This window comes from Ailuropoda melanoleuca, chromosome 15, assembly GCF_002007445.2.
Source record: "Ailuropoda melanoleuca isolate Jingjing chromosome 15, ASM200744v2, whole genome shotgun sequence".
NCBI classification, from domain to species: Eukaryota; Metazoa; Chordata; class Mammalia; order Carnivora; family Ursidae; genus Ailuropoda; species Ailuropoda melanoleuca.
Window position 1 is genome coordinate 65936447 of NC_048232.1, and position 24807 is coordinate 65961253.

General features: G+C 38.3%; 1 protein-coding gene and 1 pseudogene across 3 annotated transcripts in view; both read right to left on the reverse strand.

Annotated features, from left to right (window-relative positions):
* The window catches only part of NTN4 (netrin 4), a 103466-nt gene that overhangs the window by 44999 nt on the left and 33660 nt on the right, over positions 1–24807 (reverse strand). For all 3 annotated transcript variants that reach the window (XM_034643987.1, XM_019799671.2, XM_011224998.3), the window contains exon 3: positions 18127–18405. In XM_034643987.1, coding sequence (XP_034499878.1) covers positions 18127–18405 — 279 coding nt within the window. The remainder of the gene's footprint in view (positions 1–18126; positions 18406–24807) is intronic.
* On the reverse strand, positions 9458–18118 carry LOC117796360 (annotated as a pseudogene).

The window sequence follows — 24807 nt, forward strand, 5'->3', positions numbered from 1 at the left end:
TTTTTATCCTGCACGTGTTCTTCCATATATCAAGGCTGCTTGAGCACATACTTCTAAAAGTGGAATTTCAGCTTACTTTATATAGTTAAATGGGTTTTGATGTCTTATATTTTCACAAGGTTAATTCCACTGGCTTCCTCTTTTCAGTATCATCAGGTACTTTATCTTTCCTCTGGGGACTGTAATAAATATTTCTGCCATAAAAATACAAATAGCATGGAACTAAATATTATGATGTTCAGGAGGCTTATGAAGATTACATTTAGATAAGATCATTCTATTACCAATTTATGATCCCCCCCCCACCATTACTTCATTGCATGGAACAGTTTTCTATTTGTTCTTTGTTTCCAGTGGGTTTTAAGAATTATTTCTGACAACTGGGCTTTTAAAAATGATGTCTGTCCAACAGACATATTTATTTGGATAAATGCTACAAGTGAATCGAGCTAGATTATATGCATAATTTGGTTTCAGATTTTCATGTGTACAATGACAATATAGGAAGGCACTATGATTTTAAGATGTTTATTTCAGTGTATCTAAGGCTTTCTTGCCTTATAATATCAAATTAGCTTCTCTCTCCATAATAGCCACAATTTCTTCAGCTGTAAGATACAGAACGAGAGAAGCTTGGCAAATATCATTAGATTCTTGCTGTAGTTCTTGTCCTTAGACAAAATTTGAGTTTTCTATAAAATTGTATAAGAAACTATGTTGATATATAACTAAGTAATTTGAAATTTCTGGTCCCAGTTACTAGGACAGTTGTTATATAGCTGTTCAACCTGCTCCCATCTCTGTTCTTCATTTGATCTCAGTTAAGTCTTGTTTTCATAACTTCACTTTGCACTTGTCTTTTACACTGAAACTTTTCCAAGGTCATAAGGCAAATCAGTGACAGAACTGGGAACAGAACTCCCAAGAGAGTCCCAAAATATTAGAGACCCCATCTTAGAACAGTGATGTAATCAGGAGGATTTTTTCCCTTCCCACCAATACCTAAAATAACTTCTCACGATAAAATCTCTTTGAGGAGAAAAGAGATCATATCACTTTCAATCTCTTAGTACCTATTTAATTTTAATAATTTTAGGGGGAAAAAAGCAAAAGTGGAATTAACAATATATAACTGCTAATATGCTGTTAAAACTATTAACACGGTAACTATGAGACAAGAACATTGGAAATTGAGCGAAGGCAAAAACTAGAACTCACTTTGTAAGCAACTTATCTGTCAAGCAGCATTTGACATGAGAATGGAGGAAGGATTTGTGGGGTTTTATTTAATGTCTTTTTGGATTTAGATGGTTTTTATAATGAGTTGGGGGCCAGGTAAATTCTATTAGAAGTGCTGTGGGGGATGAATAAGTACTTTTCATCCTACTGACATTCACTTGCTCAATGTGTTCATATAGCTTCTGGTTATTTTAAAGGAAAATTCCTTGTCAGACACTATTTTGCATTCTCTTACAAAGTTTTTTTTTTTAATTTAATTCATTCCAGTTCACATTTCCCACTGTTTTCCTTCTTTCTTGACAGCTCTGTTTGACTGTCACTCAGTATTCTATACAGTACAGAGGGTATTACAAAAGTTGACTTGTTTAAGATAAATGAGCCCCTGATTGTGGTACAAGAAGCCAGTTGCTAGGGCAGGTTTTCTTCCACAGTCTTTTGTTGTTGAATTCATTCATTCATTCAGATGCTCCTTTTCATATTGGAAAATTGCTTGTTTTAGGTGAATCTTATAAAATGTAGTCTTCATGATTGAGTATGCTCATATTTAAAAAAAAACATATGCTTGTTTGGCAACTCTATCAGCATGCAGAGTCATTAAGAAATCTGTGATCATCTGTACATGGCGAGAAACAACAGCCCCAGCTTTTAGAAGAATTAGTTTTCTTCAATCCCCATCCATTCAAAGCTATTGCTTTTAAAAACAGTCAGCTTAATGACCAGGGCTTTAAAAGAAATATATTCATTCTACAAAATTCCTTTATAACCAGCTATGGGTTTTTTGTTCGTTTGTTTAGCTATTGATTTTTCTTATTTCAATTATATTCATGTAACATAAAATTTATCATTTTAACCATGTTTAAAGTATACAATTCAGCGGTCTTTAGTCTACCAAAATGTTGTGCAATAATTACCGCCATCTAATTCCAGAGCATTTTCATCACTCCCAAAAGAAACTTCATGCTCATTAAGCAGTCACTCTCCATTTCTCCCCAACTCCTGGCAACCACTACTGTCTTTATGGATTTGCCTATTCTGGACATTTCATGTAAAAGGCATAATACAATATGTGGTCTTTTGTGTCTGGCTTCTTTCACTTAGCATAATGTTTTCAAGGTTCATTCATGTTGTGGCCTGCATCAGTACTTTATTCTTTTTTACGGCTGGATAATATTCCTCCTTAAAAAAATACATAGCTTTCTTTCGTGTCCTTTATTTTTCCTTTTTTTTTTAATGTTTCAAGTTTTTATTTAAATTCTAGTTAGTTAACGTATAGTTGTAATATTAGTTTCAGGAGTAGAATTTAGTGATTCATCACTTACATATAACACCCAGTGCTCATCACATCAAGAGTCCTCCTTAATGCCCATCACCCATTTAGCCCAACCCCCATTCCCACCAGCAACCCTCAGTTTGTTCTCTATAGTTAAGAGTCTCTTTTATGGTTTGTCTCTCTCTCCCCTCCTCATGTTCATCAGTTTTGTTTCTTAAATTCCACCTATGTAGACATTGCTGCTATAAACATTGGGGTGCAGGTTCCCCTTCAGATCACTACATTTGTATCTTTGGGGTAAATATCTAGTAATGCAATGCTGGGTTATTGGGTAGCTCTATTTTTAACTTCTTGAGGAACCTCCATACTGCACCAGCTTGCAGTACAGTATTCTATACAGTACAGAGGGTATTACAAAGTCCCACAAAGTTTAAGAGGGTTCTCCTTTCTCTGCATCCTTGACAACATTTGTTGTTTCCTGACTTGTTAATTTTAACCATTCTGACTGGTGTGAAGTGGTATCTCATTGTGCTTTTGATTTATACTTCCCTGATGCTGAGTGATGTGGAGCATTTTTTCATATGTCTGTTGGCCATTTGTATGTCTTCTTGGGGGAAATGTCTGTTCATGTCTTCTGCCCATTTCTTGGCTGTGTTATTTGTTTTTTGGGTGTTGAGTTTGATAAGTTCTTTATAGATCTTGGATACTAGCCCTTTATCTGCTTTGTCATTTGCAAACATCTTCTCCCATTCTGTAGGTTGTCTTTTAGTTTTGTTGACTGTTATCTTTACTGTGCGGAAGCTTTTTATCTTGATGAATGCCAATAGTTCGTTTTTGCCTTTGTTTCCCTTGCCTTTGAAGACATGCCTAGCAAGAAGTTGCTTAGGCTGAGGTTGAAGAGCTTGCTGCCTCTGTTCTCCTCTAGGATTTTGATGGATTCCCGCCTCACATATCAATCTTTCATCCATTTTGAGTTTGTTTGTGTGTATGGTGTAAGAAAATGGTCCAGTTTCATTCTTCTACATGTGACTGTCCAATTTTCCCAACACCATTTGTTGAAGGGACTGTCTTTTTCCCATTAGATATTCTTTCCTGCTTTGTCAAAGATTAGTTGACCATAGAATTGAGGGTCCATTTCTGGGTTCTCTATTCGGTTCCTTTTGTGCCAGTGCCACAGTGTCTTGATGACCACAGCTTTGTAATATAGCTTGAAGTCCGGCATTGTGATGCCTTCAGCTTTGGTTTTCTTTTTCAACATTCCTGAGGCTATTCAGGCTCTTTTCTGGTACCATACAAATTTTAGGATTATTTGTTCCAGCTCTGTGAAAAATGTCGATGGTATTTTGATAGGGATTACATCGAATGTGTAGAATGCTATGGGTAGCATAGACATTTTAACATTATTTGTTCTTCTAATCCGTGAGCATGAAATGTTTTTCCATTACTTTGTGTCTTCCTCAATTTCCCTCATAAGTGTTCTGTAGTTTCTAGAGTACAGATCCTTTACCTTCAGTTAGGTTTATTCTTAGGTATCTTATGGTTTTTGGTGCAGTTGTAAATGGGCTTGTTTTCTTAATTTCTCTTTCTGCAGCTTCATTATTGGTTATAGAAATGCAACAGATTTCTGTACATTGATTTTGTATCCTGCAACTTTACTGAATTCGTTTATTGTTCTAGCAGTTTTTTGGTGGAGTCCTTTGGATTTTCTATATAGAGTATCATGTCATCTGCAAATAGTGAAAGTTTTACTTTTTCTTTGCTGATTTGGATGCCTTTTATTTCTTTTTGTTGTCTGATTGCTATAGCTAGGACTTCCAGTACTTTGTTGAATAAAATTACTAAGAGTGGACATCCTTGTCTTATTCTTGACCTTAGGGGAAAAGCTCACAGTTTTTCCCCATTAAGGATGATGTTAGCTGTTGGTTTTTCATATATGGCCTAAATTATGTTGAGGTGTGTCTCTCTAAACCTACTTTGTTGATGGATTTTTATTATGAATGGATGTTGTACTTTGTCAAATACTTTTTCTGCATCTATTGAAATGATCTTATGGTTCTTTTTTTTTATAATAATTTTTTATTATGTTATGTTAGTCACCCTACAGTATATCCTTAGTTTTTGATGTAATGTTTTATGAGATCTTATGGTTCTTATCCTTTCTTTTATTGATGTGATGTATCTCATTGATTGATTTGTGGATATTGAACATCTGCTACCCAGGAAAAAATCCCATTTGATTGTGGTAAATTATTTTTTTAATGTATTGTTGGATTCAGTTTACTAGTATTTTGTTGAAGATTTTTGCATCTATGTTTATCAGGGATATCGGCCTGTGGTTCTCTTTTTTGTGGTATCTTTATCTGGTTTTGGTATCAGGGTAATGCTGGCTTCATAGAATGAATTTGAAAGTTTTCCTTCTTTTTCTATTTTTTGGAATAGTTTGAAAAGAATAGGTATTAACTCTTCTTTAAATGTTTGGTAGAATTTGCCCATGAAGCCATCTGGTCCTGGATTTTTGTTTGTTGAGAGCTTTTCAATTACTGATTCAATTTCTTTGCTGGTAATCAGTCTGTTCAAATTTTCTATTTCTTCTTGTTTCAGCTTTGGTGGGTTATATGTTTCTAGGAATTTATCCATTTCTTCTAGATTGTCTAATTTTTTGGCATATAGTTTTTCACAATATTCTCTTATAATTGTTAGTATTTCTGTGGTTTTGGTTGTTATTCCTCCTCTCTCATTTGTATTTTATTTATTCAAGTCCTTTCTCTTTTCTCAATATATTTGGCTATAGGTTTATCAATTTTGTTGATTTTTTTCAAAGAACCATCTCCTGATCTGTTCTATTGTTTTTCTAGTTTCTATATCATTTATTTCTGCTCTAACGGGAATTTTTTCCTTCCTTATGCTAGTTTTAGTTTTGTTTGTTGCTCTTTTTCTAGCTCCTTTGGGTTTAAAAGTTAGGTTGCTTATTTGAAATTTTTCTTATTTCTTGAGGTTGGCCTGTATTGCTATAAACTTCCCTATTAGAACCACTTTTAATGCAACCTAAAAGTTTTAAACCATTGTGTCTTCATTTTCATTTGGTTCCATGTACTTTTTTATTTCTTCTTTTGTTTCCTGATTGACCCTTTCATTATTTAGTAGCATGTTATCTAACCCCCATTTATTTGTGGGCTTTCCAGCTTTTTTCTTGTGGTTGACTTATAATTTTATAGCATTGTGGTCAGAAAAGTTGCATTTTATGACTTTGATTTTCTTGAATTTGTTGATTTTTTTGTGACCTAATATGCTATTTATTCTGGAGAATTTTCCATGTGCACTTGAAAATAATGTGTATTCTGCTGTTTTAGAATGGAATATTCTGAATATATCTGTTAAATCCATCTGGTCCCGTGTGTCATTCAAAGCCATTGTTTCCTTGTTGATTTTCTGTTTAGATGGTTTGTCCATTGACTAAGTGGGGTGTGAAAGTTCCCTACTACTATTGTATTATTATCGATTAGTTCTTTTATATTTGTTATTATCTGTTTTGCGTATTTGGGTGTTCTCATGTTGTGTGAATAAATACTTATAAGTGTTATATCTTCTTATTGTATTGTCCCTTTATGATTATATAATGTTCTTCTCTATTAAGTCTTTGTTTTAAAGTCTATTTTGTCTGGGGCGCCTGGGTGGCGCAGTCGTTAAGCGTCTGCCTTCGGCTCAGGGCACGATCCCAGCGTTCTGGCATCAAGCCCCACGTCAGGCTCCTCCGCTAGGAGCCTGCTTCTTCCTCTCCCACTCCCCTTGCTTGTGTTCCCTCTCTCGCTGGCTGTCTATCAAATAAATAAGTAAAATCTTTAAAAAAAATAATAAAGTCTATTTTGTCTGATATAAGTACCGCTACTCCTACTTTCTTTTGACATTCATTTGCATGATAAATGTTTTTCCATCCCCTCACTTTCAATCTGCAGCTGTCTTTTGGTCTAAAATTAGTCTCTTACTTCAGAGGGGAGGGGGTGGGGGAAGGGGATAGCCTGGTGATGGGTAGTAGGGAGGGCACGTATTGCATGGTGCACTGGGTGTTATACGCAACTAATGAAGCATCAAACTTTACATCGGAATCTGGGGATGTACTGTATGGTGATTAACACAATATAATAAAATAAAATTTAAAAAAAAAGATAAATTAAAAAAAAAATAAATAAATAAAATTAGTCTCTTGTAGGCAGTATATAGATAGGCCTTGTTTTTTTTAATCCATTCTGTCACTCTGTCTTTTGATTGGAGTAGTCATTTATATTCAAAGTAATTATTGATAGATATGTATTTATTTATATATTTATTGCTATTTTATTACTTGCTCTGTGGTCATTTCTGGAGATTTTTTCTGATCCTTTCTTGTCTTTCTTTCATGGTTTGTTGGTTTTCTTTACTGATATATTTGGATTTCTTTCTTTTTATTCTTCACATATTTATTAGTGGTTTTTGATTCGTGGTTATCAATAGGTTTGTATATAACATTTTCTGCATACAGCAGTCTATATTAAGTTGATGGTTATTTAATTTTGAACCCATTTTTTACTCCTCTACTCCCCATTTTTAAGGTATATGTTGTTATATTTTACATCTTTTTATTCTGTGAGTTCTTTGACTGACTTTTTATAGAAATATTCATATTTACTTCTTTTGTGTTTCCTACCTTCATACTGCCACTTTTGGTCTTTCCTTTCCACTCAGAGTCCCTTTTAATATTTCTTGCAGGGTTGGCATAGTGGTCATGCACTCCTTTAGTTTTTGTTTGTTTGAGAAACTTGTTATCTCTCCTTCTATTCTGAATGATAGCCTTGCTGGATAGAGTATTCTTGGCTACAGATTTTTACCATTCAGCACTTTGAATATATCATGCCAGTCCCTTCTGGCTTGGAAAGTTTCTGCCAGAAAATCCACTGATAGCCTTATAAGGTTTCCCTTGTATGTAACTGTCTTTTGTCTTGCTGTTTTAGGATTTTTTTCTTTATCACTATACTTTGCCATTTTAATTACAGTATGTCTTGGTGTGGAACTGCTTTTGTGGATTTTGCTGGGGGTTTTCTGTGCCTCCTGGATCTGGATATCTGTGTCCTTCCCCAGATTAGGGAAGTTTTCAGCTATTATTTCTTCAAAAAATTTTTCTCCCACCCTTTCACTCTCTTCTTTTTCTGGGACTCCTATAATATGAATGTTACTACATTTGATGGAGTTACTGAGTTCTCTAAGTCTATTCTCATTTTGCATAATTCTTTTTGCTCTCTTTTGTTCAGCCTGATTACTTTCCATTACTCTGTCTTCTAGCTCATTAATTCATTCCTCTGCTTCTTCCAGCCTGCTGGTCATTCCATCAAGTGTGTTTCTGATTTTGTTTATTGAGCCCTTTATCTCTGCTATGTTATTCCTTATCTCTGTGCTAAGGGTCTCATTGATGCCTTCCACTCTTTTCTCAAGTCCAGCAAGTATCTTTATGATCATTACTCTAAATTCTGGGGGTGTCTGGGTGGCTCAGTCAGTTAAGTGTCTGCCTTCAGCTCAAGTCATAATCCTACGGTCCTGGGATCAAGCCCCATGTAGGGCTCCTTGCTCAGTCTTCTTCTCCCTCTCCCTCTGTGGAAACTGAGGCACTGCAAAATTCCCACATCTTGAGACACAGTGTGAGCAGGAGTTTGGGGTGGTCTTCTCAGGGAGAGGGTCTGCCATGCTGGTCCCGAGGCAAGTATGACTGGGAAGAGTAGTTCCACCAGAGAATGGGGGGGGGGCGCAGGGCTGGGTGTAAGCAAGTTAGGTAGTAAGTGTTGGTACTGCACTGATTCCCAAAGATGGCCCTGTGCTTATGCTGAGGGGTTGGGGGCTGGGGTGGGAAATGGCACCTGTTAGTTCCTTTTTTCCCAGAGGGGTCTCTTTGTCAACACTACCTCTCTGGGACATGCTCAGAGATGAGTAAATAATCTCCCCACTGTGTGCCCAGGAGCTCTTTAGGTCACTGCTTCCACACTGTTTGCCCTGCCTTCTCTCTGAGAGCAGCCTCAGTGCCCTAGGGCTCTCCCTGAGACAAGCCAGCTGATTTTTAAAACTCCAGACTTTAAAACTCTGGGTTTTGAGCCCCACTGGTTGCAAGAACTCATGAAATTCATCCCCTCTCCTTTCCAAGCCAATTGCTATGGGGCTTCCTCTTCCCTGTGCACTCCCTTGTGTGCTAGTATGTCTCTTGTCCTTCTCCTTAACCAAGGCTCCCTCCCCACGCAGTGGCTATGATCTGTTTCTCTCTCAAACTGAGTATCCACACTTCCTACCTTCTTCTGTGTGGCCTCTTCTCTACCTTTAGTTGTGGAGTTTGTTCTGCCAGTCTTCAGGTTGATTTCTGGAGTACTTAGGATGATTTGAAAGTTATCTAGTTAAGTTCCTTTTTCTTTACACATGAGAATTGGATTAAATTGCAAATAAGAATTACAAGATAAACGTGTTACAACTACAATTTTTGGGCCTCTTTTCAGCATACTATGCCATGGAAATACTATGATTCCACCTTCTCTTTAATTTTAATGCCTACCAGGGCCTTATCTGGGAAACAAAGAAACCTCTACCTTTCAGGAATTCTGAGAGCTGACTGAGCCAGCTAAATTGCATGCCTGGTAGGGGTGCCCTTAGAGATGCAAAACTAAAAGGCAAAGGACACCTGATCAGTGTTTACTCTTACAAACTTCGTAATTGTTCATATTATATATAAAACATTTAATACTGGAACAAATGTAATCATTTTTCCATTTCTAATACGTGAGCTCTTTTAAAGCTAAAAATGTATTTTTATATTTTTGAAATGATAATTTTCTCTTTTTTATATCTATCTAAAGAGCTAAAAAGATATCAGAATTCCATATGTCTAAAAAAAATCTTATTATGAATTAATAAATACTATCATCCTTCCATCTCCCCACACATGTATTATTTTATTCCACTAAGATATTTATATTGCTAAGATATAATATAACAGTAGTTTCAACTACAGTTTCAAGGTTTTGAATGCCAAAATTAACAGACCTTGTTTTCCTCACTATTTAAAATACACGTGAATTTTCTCTCTCTTGCGGAATGATTATGACATTGTGTGTGTGTGTGTGTGTGTGTGTGTGTTTTAACCTTATGTGTCTGGTGACTAAAAATTCTTGTAAGAAGGAGTAAGGACTTAAAATTACAGTTTATCTTCTACTGAATGTAATTGTTTTAGGACAAATTGAAGTACATTTCCAGCTCTTACAAAATTGGCAAGGCACAAATGAAATACCACAGAGATATGAATCCTGGGGTTGTGACCCAGAAGTGAGATATCTATCTGTAACCTCAGCTTTTCTCTTTCCATGTAGCTCCCCCCCCCACCTCCCCGCCATTATATTGGCCGTGAAATTGCAAGACTAGGCCTTGCAGACCCAGAGATCTCCCAGCTATCTGTGGGATGGATCCAAAAATGCTACACTGAAAAGGAAATATTCATAAGAAAAATTTTCAAAGTGGGGTATGCCTTGATACTTGAAGAGTACTTCATAGCAAAAAAAAAAATGTCAAATTTGTTTCTTCCCAGATTTATACTAGCAGCTCAAACTTGTTAAAGAAACTCATTTTGGTATCTTTTCAATGCTCTAATTTTGACCTAAATATAGAATATGTTTGACTTTCTGCAAAGCATGTTCATGAAAAGTTGAATGAACAATTATGATATTTTCGAAAACCAACTTTACTTTTCTACTGGCTTTATGTTTCACTTTCAGAAATGTCAGCTCTGACACCCAACAATTTAGCTTTCAGTTGTTTCATTTAACTTTTCTGTGAAATAGTCAAAGTCCTACAAATAAATATGTAAATGTTCTGGGGGAATCTTTGAAAGGAACCCCATACATAATTCTTTTATGAGTGCAAAAATTATTTTGTAATGCCTCTTGTTCTGAAGTCTTCTGGTTTCCTGATCATCAAATAAAAAGAAGAATCTCAGGCAACTTTTGCCACTAAGAGTATATCTTACTGTCTCAATAGAAAAATAAGGCTAGATTCATTGGGAAGTTTTACAGTCAAAACACTGACAATTTCAGCCAGTATTTTACTGGCTTGCCATTCTACTAGAAAACACAAGGTAGTAAATGAAGTATAATCAACATTCTGTACACCTTCTATGGCATCTGTAGTTACTCATTGCCAAGGGACTAATGGCAAAACTATAGCATAGTGGGACACAGGAACATTGAAATAAGAAGGTCAAGACCTTGAAATGCATTGAGGATAATCTCACACTAACTGTAACAAATTGACAGGCTTAATAGTTTGTTAATATTTGGAATAAAACACTGTGCACCATTTTGGTGATGGGATTACCCTTTCTTCCAGATCTTTATGTGACAAATGAAATAATTGGGAGTGCTGCTGTCTTTATTGTTTTTAAGCCCTTGTTCTTTTCCTTAATACCCTGAAGAGTTAAGAGCTTTCTAATTATTACTTTTGGCTTATTTCACAGCACATTAAAAAATTTTTTTAAAGAAGATGAAAAATGTGGTGTTAAATCTGTTCTGACTATATAAAACTTGATATATGAGATGTGCAAACATAAGTATATGATTAAATGTATTCGGATGAGTAAAACTTTTGTAATGAAACATATGAATCGTTCTAAAACCTGCCGTTCTCAGCTAGGTAGCTAAGTAGGATTTTCCTTAAACCCCACTTTCTGGTTCTACATATGGTTTCAATGTTTACTCTTAGATTTAGACTATGCCAGTTAAAATACTGATACTCTTTTATAACGAGTTTCTGATTAGAAAAGAAAAATCCACCTTAACAAGTATAGCACAAGGCATCTAAACAATTCTTCACGGTATTCTAAGGCTTCCACGTTATCCAATGCATGATTTGTTAGTAAAACAATGAAGCATTCCGTGTTCCTTCTTATTACCATCCATCAATCCAACAGCTGTAAAATCCCCAGCTGCTAGGAAAAAGTGAACTACATCAGTCCTCTCCAGCTGCAAATAAAAAAGCTTAAGATCTCCTTTTCACATAATGTCTGGGATCCCAGCAGGCTTGAGTCAAAGTACTGTTTTCCTTGTCACAAAACCCCTACCTTTGTAAACATGTCAAACAGCACATAAGCTACAATTTATTTTTGATGTTATTGGGGAAGGAGTGTATGTAGGAGAATTGTAGATGTGGCTGAGGTAATATAATAGAGTAACAGCAACGTCAGTAGTGGCTACTATACACCAGGCATTGGCTATCATAATTCTAATCCTCACAATAACTATAGAAGGTAGATCTTATTTTCTTGGGAAACTGAGGTTCGGTGAGACTGAGTAACTTAGCAAATGTTGTGGTGAATCAAATCCAGATTGGATTCCAAAGCTAGGCTTTTAATCACTGCACTGGTCTGCCTGCCAGTAAAATGAACAGATGAGGAAAAACTGAACTGGTAAAGAATAAATAGAATGTACTGGGAAGAAGGGGAAGCATGAAGAAGACACAGGAGGAGTGTTTCAAGATAAATGAGGATGCCAGCTTGCATCCCACTTTGGGCCTTTTTCTGCTCCCCTCTCCCACAGAAAGAAAATGATCCTAAAATCTTAAAGAGCTTGTGAACAGACTAAGCATCATTTCCATTAACTTAATTGTCTATCATCAGCCATTAAAAATTCTAGCCCATAAAGTCAGACTTTGTTAATTAATTACTCATCCTGACAACAATATTAGCTGTAGATGAACTGGCAGAGTCTATAAAGCAGCAGAGCTCAAACTTTAGCAAGCACTGAATCATGTGGGCCCCGTCTCTAGAGTTTCTGATTTAGTAAGTCTGGGGTAGGACCCGAGAATTGGTAATTCTAACAAGTTCCCAGGTAATGGTGGTCCTGCTGGTTCAAGATCACACTGAGAATGACTACTGTAAAAAAAAAAAGCTGTGCTAAAGACAGATTTATACACACATACCTATGACAAGCTGACTAATAAAAGAATTGCATTTCTCAAGAGGCTTCCTTCCATCATGCAGGCACAATTTACGAATCCAGTTACTTATAGCATCATATGTAAAATAGTGTTTCTACAAATGTAGGAGGACAGTTGACCTTTTGTTATTAATTAGGCAAAAGACTATGCTTTTGATGTGCAATTTGCTCACCTAAGCAGTTATAGGAATACGAATATCACATTTAGAAGAGACAACCATACCTGAATTTAATACTAGCCCTTTATAATCCTGAAAAAAGATACATAAAAATAAAATGCACTTAGGGATGGAAAAGTCTGAAACCAGAACTATTCCCATTTCTGCCTATAAACTCTGCTGGTCCAATTGCTTATGGTTTAAAAAACAAACAAATAAACAAAGATTTTAAGAGAGTAGAGACAATAATATTCATAGAACTGGATTCCTGGAAGCCACTCATATCCTTGCCACTTAGCCTGTTTCTTATCCCTTACCCTGCCCTGGCTCTAAGTTTGACTTCATCTTGCCTGGTTTTGGCACATGCCATAGTTATAATACTAGGGGGCTACCACCACTGGTGCTGGAATCAATATGAAAATTGGGGATCAGGATGTCACAAAACTAGTATTATTTTAAAAGGCAGTTGCTTCCAGTTTCACAGCAACCTGACATTAGTAAGAAAAGTGTGGTTTCTATCCCTTAGGGTCTTCTAGGATAGAGACTTCTCATTCCCACATCCTTTTAAAATAAAAAACACTAAATAATCCCCTTTACTTGGTTATCCAGATCCTTTCTATAGCCTAACAGTTTTCTTTTAATGGGCAGGGGGTGGGGCCCTACAGTAACTTTTTTATAACAGAGAACCCAGGCTGCAATATGTCTACATGATTAGAGCAGATGGTTGTTATCTTTCCAAAGGGTAAAGCTTGAGCCCAGCTGGCAGCACACTAAGGTTAAAGCCAAGGTCCAGAATATCCTGTTTCCTGGTATTACCCCATATTGCCCGACTCATGATGTGAGATGAGAGACTGCACAACCACACTGAATGGAAGGATGAGGTCCCACTGGGCAGAGGCAACAACCCAACAGGGGAAAATTAAACAATCACTGAAAAGGATGCTGAAATAAGGTGCAGTTGCCTACCCTCGCTATTCTTTGCTGAGAAAGATGAGGTTATGGGATGAATAGCAAATTATGTCCTTCATTCTTCAAATAAATAAGTTCCGAGAAGATGGGGTTGATGGTCAATCAACCAGAAGAACAGGATGAAAATCTAGGCTAGTTATAGATCTTCGTGTCTCAGGAAAAGGACAGCAGGGATAAGGGATAAGCATTAAAATGCCTGGAAGCATTAAAAAGGAGAAACTTCTTTCTTTTTTTCTTAAACAAGACAGGAACAGTATCTTTTATTTTCCTTGCTTCAGTGGCAGCAGACACTGGTTTTCATAAAACATGATTTCAGTTAATATGGTCTGTTGATAAGATTGTTCAATCATGGGAAGACAAGCAGGCTGACCACTAATGTTTGGACTGGGTCTTCTCACAAAGCCTCTAAGAAGGGCTATGTCTCATGCTGGGTCCACCTAGGACCTCTCAACACCATAAGGTGCTTTAGTTAAAACTTCTGCAATATTGCAATGGCATGATTATGGGTTTTTTAAGGATAGCACTTTCTTGTACATGTTAACTATTTCAGAAAAGTTGTGGATAAAAAGATGGGGGAGAGTTTGGTTTCAAGCCACACAGTTCCAGACACCAGCTGTGGATGCCTCTGTCCCGTTTAACTACATGTTTTTTTCTGAGAAACACATTCAATCACTGTGGTTGAAAGAAACGATCCACTCATCACCTCCACCCTTCCTTATCCTGTGAATCTCACATGTGCAGAGGCTGAAGATAGGATAGTTGTCTCTGTTCCCTCTCATTAGGGAAATCACTTGGTGACCTGGTAAATGTCATGAGCAAGGTAGCCCAGTTGTCCAGTGACCCTTGCCACAGAGATGTGGCTGACCTCTCTCATGTAAATGGAGAACTCCTCGGTCAGCTGCTCCACCTGCTCAGGCTTTAGCCCTGTGAAACAGAACATGCCAGCCTGGTCGGGGTATGCTGCCCATTGTTGGGAGAAGCCCTCCTTCTTGAGGTTGAAGACCAGCTGAATTCGGATACTAATGATGCAGTTGGCCATGACTTGTACTTCCTGCAACTATTGTTTTTGAAAATCAGGGCTGGTCAGAATGGTCAAGGCAACCTGAGCTCCATTGAGAGGAGGGCTGGAATACATGAGATGGATCAAGGTCTTCAATTGTGACTCTACCCCTCTGACTTCATCAGCATCTTTGCAGAGCACAGTGAAGTCTCCCACACACTTACCATAGAAGCCCGTGTTCTTGGTATAGGATTGGCAGAGACAAACGTTAATGCCCTCTTTGATGAAGTGGTGCACAGCCCAGGCATCCTTGTTACCATTACTATTGGCAAAGCCTTGGTAGGCCATGTCAAAGAACGTAGAGAGATTCTCTTTTTCACTGCTATTGCTGTTGCCTTCTATTGCTCAGGATGAGGGTCCACTCCCATGGGATTGTGGGCAGGAGCATGCAGTTTGCTCTGACATTTTTGAAATGTCCTCCCTAGTGCCTGTGAAGTCAAAGCCACAAGTCTTGGGCTCATAGTATTGATAACTTTGTAGGTGCATGCCGGTATGTCTGATGGTTTGGGCAGAAAGACATCTTGGCTGAACTTAAAAATATCTTTGCAGAAAATTAATCCCTAAGGCCTGATCCCTAAGGCCTCAGTTCCAGAAATGGTTTGCACAGTGACACACTGGCCAATTTTCAACATTTTGCTGTTCTCACCCAGGGTTAGTTCTATAGATGCCTTGCAAAATTCAGCCAGTCTCGCAATGGCAGATTTTCTTTGTTCAAATCTTTTGCAGCAATCTGGGCCTCTGTCTTCCGGACACTAGGAGGACATAAGGCTTTCCATGATACTGGTAGGCACCACCTACCAGATTCTTCTTTTTACTGTCAGTGTCTCTCTTATAGGCTTTGTGACTCCCAGGATTGGATCTGGGGGCCCCATCTCCACATGGGCTCACCAGGAGCTAACTTTTGATGAGGCCAGCTGGTGAGGTTGGGGCAGAAAGTGGCAGTGATTTGGATAGGACACTGCTGGAATGCAGCAATGCCAAGGTGGAAGCAAGAGGTTTGGCGGGTAGTGGCCGAATGCAGTGGAGGGCCAGCAGTGCACACATGGAGGCTCAGGCTCATAGGCTGACAGCTTTCTTGCTGGCAGAAGACTGTATAGAATAGTTTTGTTTTAAGACTTTTGCAAAAGTTTCCATAACTCTGTGTATTTATCTTTTTGAATTTAGCAGAATTAATAGAATTCTTTTTTTTTAAAAGTCAGAAAACCATTTTTTAAAAAATTTCTAAAACTCTGGCTTATATTTCTAGGAGGTATTGATGGTCACCTGTCATACCTGTATGAGGTTGTCTGCGTAGTCAGCAGAGTCTGGCCATCAGCAGACCAGGCCAGGAAGATACAATGGGACGGCTCTGACTTGCTGCTGGTACTGATAACTTCTTATTTCTGTTCATCTGCAATGATCTTGCCCTTCAAGTCCCAGATCTTGATGCTGTGGCCTGTGGCAGCCCAGAGCCAGTAGTGGTAGGGGCTGGATCACAGGGCATTGACGATGTGTCTGCCATCTAGTGTATGAAAGTACTTGCCTTTGTGGAAGTCCCACAGCGTGGCCTGGCCACCCTTGACTCTGGAAGCACAGAGAAATCCATCCGGAGAGACAGTTACAGTGTCCAGGTAGCCCATGTGGCCAGTGTGGTTTGTCTTCAGCTTGCAGTTTTCCAGGCTTTATACCTTGACTGGCTTGTGGCTTATGAACAAAAGAAATTTCTTTCTCACAGTTCTAGAGACTGGAAGTCTAAGATCGGGGTGCTAGCAGGGTCGGGTGCTCGTAAAGACCCTCTTCTGGGTGACAGACTGCTACCTGCTCATTGTATCCTCACATAGCAGAAAGAGAGCTAGTTAGCTCTCTGGTCTCTTAAGGCCACTAATCCCATTCATGAGGTCTCTACTCTCATGACCTAATTACCTTCCAAAGGCCCCACCTCCTCATCCCATCACACTGTGATTAGGTTTTCAACATGTGAATTTTGGAGGGACACAAACATTCAGCCCATTGCAGCCTGCATGCTCTCCTTTCACTCATTCACTGAAATATAATGGCAGAAATTTATTGGCATTCTACTTCACACCAACTTTCTAGTTCATAGTCTAGTAGATTGATGTGTCTCTAGCATATCTGGGCTACTTTCTATTTGAATCATACCTGAACCCCATTAACTTAGATATTACAAATTATTCCATCATTTATTTGAAGCAATGTTAGTTCAAAGATCCATTAGTGTCTGCAAACTAGTAGGTGTTTGCTGGGTGAGTGCTGCATTTTCTCCAACTTGAGAGCCCCAGCTTCATTTCTAGAGTAATAGCATTTTTTCTGTTTTTGCAACTCCGGTTGGTGCCCTAGTCATTTTCATTATCCCAATGCTGTCTTGGACCCCAGGGACTTAGCCCAGCAAACAAACTGTCCTGCTGGCTAACCGGTTCATGGTCCCTTACGGCCCTGTCATCTATCAGGGCTGGGGAAAAGAAGACAAATGTGGAAGTCTCCTCTCTAGGAAATGAAGGAAGGATACTTTGAGGTCTTTACATTTTTATTTGTTTTTTGCTTTGGTCAGAAGTATCAGAGCACAGTATAAAACTTCAAAATTGGAGCGCTCTCCTGCTTGCCTTCTCTTTGTCTAATCCCCAACCATAGCTCTGGGTGCATGCCAACAAGGGGCTTGCTGTCTGAACCACTTTGTGTCTTTTTTTTTTTTTTTTGGAAGAAGGTGATGTGAGGACAATGACAGTAATTTCTCATCATTTTTCTATTCCTATGTTGTTATCACTCAGTCAAACACCTACCAAACACCTAATTCTGGCTCAGGTAACACACTGTCTGGAGGATACAAAGATCACGCAGGCCCTGTCCTCAGGAGTTTGTGATCTCCCAGGAGATGCAGACAAGTAAAAGTTCAGAGGAAAACACAAGGGGATGTGTGACCATAGAGGAAAGAGGATTTAACTCTGGCTTAGGGTGACAGAGGGTCAGGCCACTCTTCACAGAGGAGAATTATTATTCATCCTATTGGCTGGACAGCAAAAGATACCAGGCATTAAACTGAGGTTCTTGTTTTTTCCACTTTAAAATTGACTCAACAATGGTCCCCATTTACTGTCAAAGCTGGCTCCTGTGTGATAATACCACTAATATGATTATGCCAACCTCTCCTGCTGCTCACCTTACACTTTGTGTCTGAAGGTCATGGTACTAAAAACTGGCATGGATGTGTTCCAAGGAATCTGCTTATCATGCCTGCCTATTTATAATTCTAAAATTGAAGAGTAAAAAACAAGTTAATAGGCACTTTATAGGATGGGTATGCAGTCGGAGGAGTCAATCAGCAGAGGGAGAAACAGGAAGCACTGTGTGAGCACAGACCAACTCTGAGGGAACTTAGATTACCAACGCCCAAACTGAAGGTAACTCACAGTTTGTTTTTCGTAGGGGAGGAATTGTTTTACATACCACGTGGAATGTTCCTGGGGCCTTGACCGGTCTGAAGCCATCAACAGGTACGCATTGATCAGCATGGCCATTACAGAAGCAGCTGCCCTTGACAATGAAATCATAGATTGCATAATGTGTAAAGTGTTGAGGCTTTGCGGTCAGGTCATGTCTCTGACAGGGACAAGGCTGCCGTTTTAGCAGCTGCACGCGGAGGTTGGTGATCTTCAGCTGCTCCTGCACTTTGGCACTGTAAGGGTTCTCTGCATCGTATGGTGGTGACAAAGCTCGGAAAATAACCTGTAAAGAAACAAAGATTACCATGAGTATATAGGACTGTGTGCAAACCCCAATCATTTGCCCATACAGTCTTATGTGATTTATACCTTTTGTCATCTGCAAGTGATAAGAGGCTTCTAGACCTTGACCACACAGGTGTGCTGCCTATTCGGATGCAGAATAAGTCTAACCTGAGTAGCCAGCAGGGACCTGACTCTCGAGATGAAGGCAGCCGTGCAGAGACCGGGAAGAGCATTTTGGGCAGAAGGAACAGCAAGTTTAAAGGCCTGGAAGCTGAAGCAAGCCTGGCTTATTAAAGGAAGAACAACAAGTCCAGGGTGACTGAGGTCCAGGAAAAAGGGACAGTTTTCAGAGAAGAGGATGGAGCCAGTACATGACAGATCATGAATAGAGAGTCTTTTAAAGGCCATGGTAGTTATTCTGACTGTAGTGGGAAGCCACTGGAAGGTCATACGCGGAGAAGTGATGTGATCTGATTTACGTTTTTGAAAAAGATAACTCTTGCTGCTGTGAGGAGAATGGATTATAAAGGGTGAAGAATAGAAGCGGGAGGACCAGTTAAGGAGTGATTGCGAAATCAAGATCCAGACACTTCTATTTCCAAATAAGGTGTGACCCTTTCAGAGACTAATCAGTTATTAATTGGGGCCACGGTTGCTACAAATACTTCTGGTTCTCCTTTTCTGGATCTGCCTTCCAAGCTTATGGCACATTCTTGGAATGTTCTTACTAGTAGTAAATATACAGTCCTTTCAGGTGGATTTGATTTCTGAAATCAGTTAAAAGTCCCTTAAATCCAAATATAGAGAGGAAAATGGCTGATCAAGTTAGTTAACAGTACTTTGGCTAAATGCAAGGTAGAAGTAATAAAACTGTTTTTATTGTGTATGTTATAGATAGACTCAAAAATTTAAAACTTTAGTTCTGAGGAAGAAACCAGAGGGAGGAAGACTCAGAAGGGATGGACTTTGGGCATGTGTGTGTGTCTATACATTATATGGGGGTAATAAAAGTGGACCTGGGGTGGAGTGGTACAAACTTCTCTAATGGGTCTATTAACTTTGGGGGAGTAGAGGCTGGTGGAAGAGGAAATCATTGCCAGTGGAAACCACTGAATATAAAAAAAGAATTCCAAACTATCTCATAACATAAGCCAGTATTATAAGGAGGCCAACGCTAAATTATACCTTATTGTGGAGGTTTAAAAAAAAACAGAATGAAACCTCAAACAATCTTGTTAATTTATATAATAACAGACAAAGCTCCCCCCAAAAATTCTTAGGTATCTCTTCATTTTTTAAAAATATGTTAGGGTGCTTGGGTGGCTCAGTTGGTTAAGCATCTGCCTTCAGCTCAAGTCATGGTCCCAGGGTCCTGGGATCAAGCCCCCAGTCGGGTTCCCTACTCAGCGAGGAGCCTGCTTCTCCCCCTGCGACTTCCCCTGCTTGTGCTCTCTCTCTCTCTCTCTCAAATAAATAAATAAATAAATAAATAAATAAATAAATAAATGTTAAAAAAAGGTATGTTAAAACTCTATTCAGAAATATTTTGATAATCAAGTAGTTTGAAAGTAAAGTAATTATTAAAAAGTAGGCTTTGGATAAACTCTCATTTAGAGAGAATGTATCTAAAAGTAGTTTTCCAGGAAAAAATTTCTTTAAGGAATTCTTTGGGTATAAAAATTTCATTTTAGAAATCGATTTTGCACTGAAAGTATGAAAAGGCAAGAATCAACTGTGCAGGATCATATCTCCAGGCCCACTGGTGCAGAACTGTTCTAAATGAAATATAACTTTGGGGGAGGGGGTGATAATTCAATGGATATTTTCTGTCCAGCAGCCAGAGTGATTCTCTATAAACAGAAGTTGGATCATGTCACTCTGCTTAAATCTACCCCCACCCAAAGACCTCCCATTTCTCTCAGAATAAAATACAAAGTCCTTATAGAAGCCTTGCCTCTTTTTTCTTCTTAGTGCTTATTACCAACGGACACACTGTAGTGGTAGCTGTGTAATGATTTACCGTCTTCCTAGTCTAGAAAGTAAACCTCTTGAGGGTAATCGCCGATCCCAGGACAGTGCCTGGCACAGAGTCAATATTCAATAAATTTCTGGTAAATGAATTGGTTGATTATAACATTGTTCTTGGCATTCAAGTAATAGGGGAGAATTTTAAATAACTTTACTTCCTCTTATAAGATCTTAAATGGATTCACACGCTGAATTCATGTTACAGCACTAGAAGGGAAGAGGTAGGAACTTGTATTATAAAAACAGTTATAAATAACAGAATCATTAACCAGTTTCTGCATTTCTAGCTATTTTCGAACTTGCAAAACTTGAAAAAAAGTTGTATACTAAACTTTAACGATATTCCACCCCATTTATTCACATGTAAAGTGGTGGAAAACAACATATGGAAGAAAATTTTCTAACAAAGAATATATCACCTACTTGGAAGTCAGTATAGAACTAATGTCTCTTTTTAATTTTTAAAAATTTTATTTTATTTAAATTCAGTTAATTAACATACAGTATTTTATTAGTGTCAGAGGTAGAGTTCAGTGATTCATCAGTTGCATAGAACGCTCAGTGCTCTAGAAGTAATGTCTCTTTTAATGATAGCCTATATCATAGCATAATTTTACATTTGAATTATTTAAAAAATTTTTAAAAAACACTGAATCCATGCTCAGTTTTATGTGGGGCTTATTTTTTGTGTAATATCCCAAATACTGGCATTCTGTTAGACATGCGTGAGGAACTCTAAATAAAACCAATAATGTGGCTACCTCCTGGTTTTTCGACCACAGTAATGCAAGGACATGGAAAAGGTCACAGTGCCAACCAAGTTAAGTATTCCACTGAAAAGTCTATAAGCATGCTTCTCTAAATTGTGGCCCACCCTTCCTTTTCCTCAATATTGGTGGCACCTGTTTGTTCTCTCGGTTCCTATCACATATTTACCCTTGACATTTACCCTTGTTCCCTCTCCCTCGTCTGTATAACCCCTTTTCCCCTGAGAATTGCTTTGCACATGCAAGGCTAGAGGAAGATCTGTCAAGGTTTATAGGAACTTAGAAGCTCTTTGGCTTCCTGAACCCAGACTGTGGAAGCTGAATGGCGGCTCTGTGCTCAGTGTGCACGACACCACAGTTGGCACACTGATATCAGCGGGGAAGGGACATCATGACCCCTGAGGCTGCATGCTGGAACGGAGACAGCAAAGTGCCACAGACACAAAAGTCAACGGGAATTTAAACCATGAAATCTTTTTTCCAGAAAGGAGACGCCTTAATCTGATACTCTGGGAAATGTATCTATCCTGAGTCAGGAAACAAAGAGTTTGCCAATCCAGATGCTTCAAGCTTCTGGCAGGTCGCCCTTTGGGTCCCACCCAGTTTTTCTTCAAACATCTCCAGAAGAAGCCTGCGTGGCACTCTAAAATGAAGTAAGAAGAAGGGTAGAAGCCCTCCTGTAAAATCAGCCTCTTCTGGTTTTGTCCCCATCAGGAGCAGGATGTATCTCTGAGCCCATCACTACTCCTCTGTCTATGACTGCTTCTGAAGATACGCTCCTGACAAGACATAGTTAAAAAGCCAGAGGGGAACTAACACCAAGCCTGTTTTGATGTTTCCAGCTTGTAAGTGCTATTGGCCAGGACTTCCAGATCTAGTTTTTCATATTAAGAAAGTTGATTATGTTTTAGTGGCTAATACTCTCATTACAGAGAAATCTGTCACTCAGAATGTAGGAGACATTAAGAAGCTACAAAGAGATCCCAAAGACAACCAGGAATAACACCAACTCCACAGTATTTTCCCATCTACACTTCTGTATATATACATATAGAATATAATGTAAACAGCTTTGTTTCAACTTAACAATACCTTGTGAATTTTTTCCGACTCAATGAAAATAACTCTCCATCAGTAGTTCTCAAAATGTGGCCCCCAGGCCAACAACATTGGTATCAAACCTGGGAACTAGTTAGAAATGCAAATACTATCTATCTATCTATCTATCTATCTATCTATCTATCTATCTACCTACCTATCTATCTACCTGCCTATCTATCTATCTATCTACCTACATACCTACCTACCTACCTACCTATCTACCTATTATTCTATCTATCCATCAATTTGAGAGAAATAGTGAGCAAGAGCAGGAGGGAGAGGACGGGGGAGAGAGAATCTGGAGCAGATTCTGTGCTGAGCACAGAGCCTGATGCAGGGCTCGATCACAACCACGAGATCACGACCTGGAGTCAAAACCACAAGTCAGACGCTCAACTGACTGAGCCACCCAGGTGCCCTGGACATGCAAATTCTTGATCCCTATACCAGGCTGACTGATCAGAAACACTGGAGGTGGGACCCAGAAATCTGGGTTTCAACAAGCCTTCCAGATGATTCTGATTCACAATAAAATTTGAGAAACACCACTACATAATTTAAACAACTGGTTGGAAATTCATTGTGTGGATATGACATAATTTATTCAACCAGGCTGCTATTGTTAGGCATCTAGATTGTTTCCAACTTTTCAGTATCACCAACTATGTTGAACAATCATATAGCAAAAATGCAGAAGTTTATAATAATATCCTGAAGATACATTTCCAAATGTGAAATCAATGGTTTAAGTGAAATGCATAATTTAGAAACATCTCTGATCTTCTGAATGAATCACAGACCCTTTCCTACCTAATCTTTGGAATCTTCACATTTCTCTGGTCTTGCCTCATTTTCTAAGCCTGGAATCCCTCAAACTTTGCTTAAGGATCTGGATTTTTGGCTTAGGTTCTGCCATTTCTTATGCCCAAGTATAACAAAGAGATCCTTAAAAAGTTCTGAAAAGGTTAGAATTACCTATATGTTTTCTTTTCTAACTCTCAATAATACTGAGAATTAGTTAAAATACATTTCCTATGTCTTACTTTTACTCTGATATGAAACTTTCAACAGAGTATTAACACAATATGAACAAAATAAGTAGAGTAAATATTAGGTACATAGTAGTCACGGGATTCTTTTAGTATCAAACTCATACCTTACATATTGCTCCATAACTAAAATATTATCGCCTGCATTATTAGATCACAATAACTCAAGAAACTTTGTTATCACATTTTAAAAAATTCTTTTTAGCTACTAGCTTGAGGAATATTTCAGGTCCAAGTTGATTACCCGTCTTGTGGACTCTGTCGGTTGGCACTTGTCTTCCCGTGATAGCACTTTCATACTAGTGCATGTTATTGCCTATTTACTTGTCTGTATCACATAATAGACTCTGCTCAGTGGGCAGGGATCTTGTTTGTCTGGCTAACAGCTGTGTCCCCCAGCATGTCCCACAGTCTCTGGCATATTATAGCATTTCATAATTACATTGAATGAATTAATGAACTATTTTTCCAAACAGTATTTTAAAAAGAAGCCAAATAGGGAATAGAATTTAGAAGAGTAAAAAAAGCAAAATGTTCTTACCACAAGTTTTGCACTCTTGATGAAAATTGTATGAACACACACATATATGTATATATACCTATGTAAAAATATGTAATACATTTCAAATGGTTTTATGGATTCCTTCTCTTCATTAGCACACAAGATCTTTCATAGTCTTAAGAAAATAGATCAGGCAGGCATGATCAAACCCCCAAACACATAGAAATATTAGAACTTTTCCGTGGTTTCTGGTCTAGTTTTCTTATTTACTAAAAATGGAAGTTTTAGGATCATAACTGCAATGATTCTTTAATGGGTTTTTAAATTCTTGAATCTTCATCTTCTCAAAAAAAGCAGCTACACTTTCAATGATTTTTCTCTTGTGTTTTTCTGTTTCACTTTTGCTTTTATCTTTATTATTTTCTTTTACTTACTTTGGGTTTAATTTTCTCTTCTTTTAGGTTCTTTTTTTAATTTTAATGTTTTTTTATTATATTATGTTAGTCACCATACAATACATCCCTGGTTTCTGATGTAAAGTTCGATGATTCATTATGCGTATAACACCCAGTGCACCATGCAATACGTGCCCTCCTTACTACCCATCACCAGTCTATCCCATTCCCCCACCCCCTCCCCTCTGAAGCCCTCAGTTTGTTTCTCAGAGTCCCTAGTCTCTCATGCTTCATTCCCTTTTTTTTTTAATGATTTTTTATTATATTATGTTAGTCACCATACAGTACATCCCGGATTCCGACGCAAAGCTCGATGCTCCATCTATTGCGCATAACACCCAGTGCACCATGCAATATGTGCCCTCCTTACCACCCATCACCAGTCTTTCCCATTCCCCCCCTCCCCTTTGAAGTCCCCAGTTTGTTTGTTTCTCATAGTCCATAGTCTCTCATGTTTCATTCCCCCTTCTGCTTACCCCCTTTCTTTATCCCTTTCTT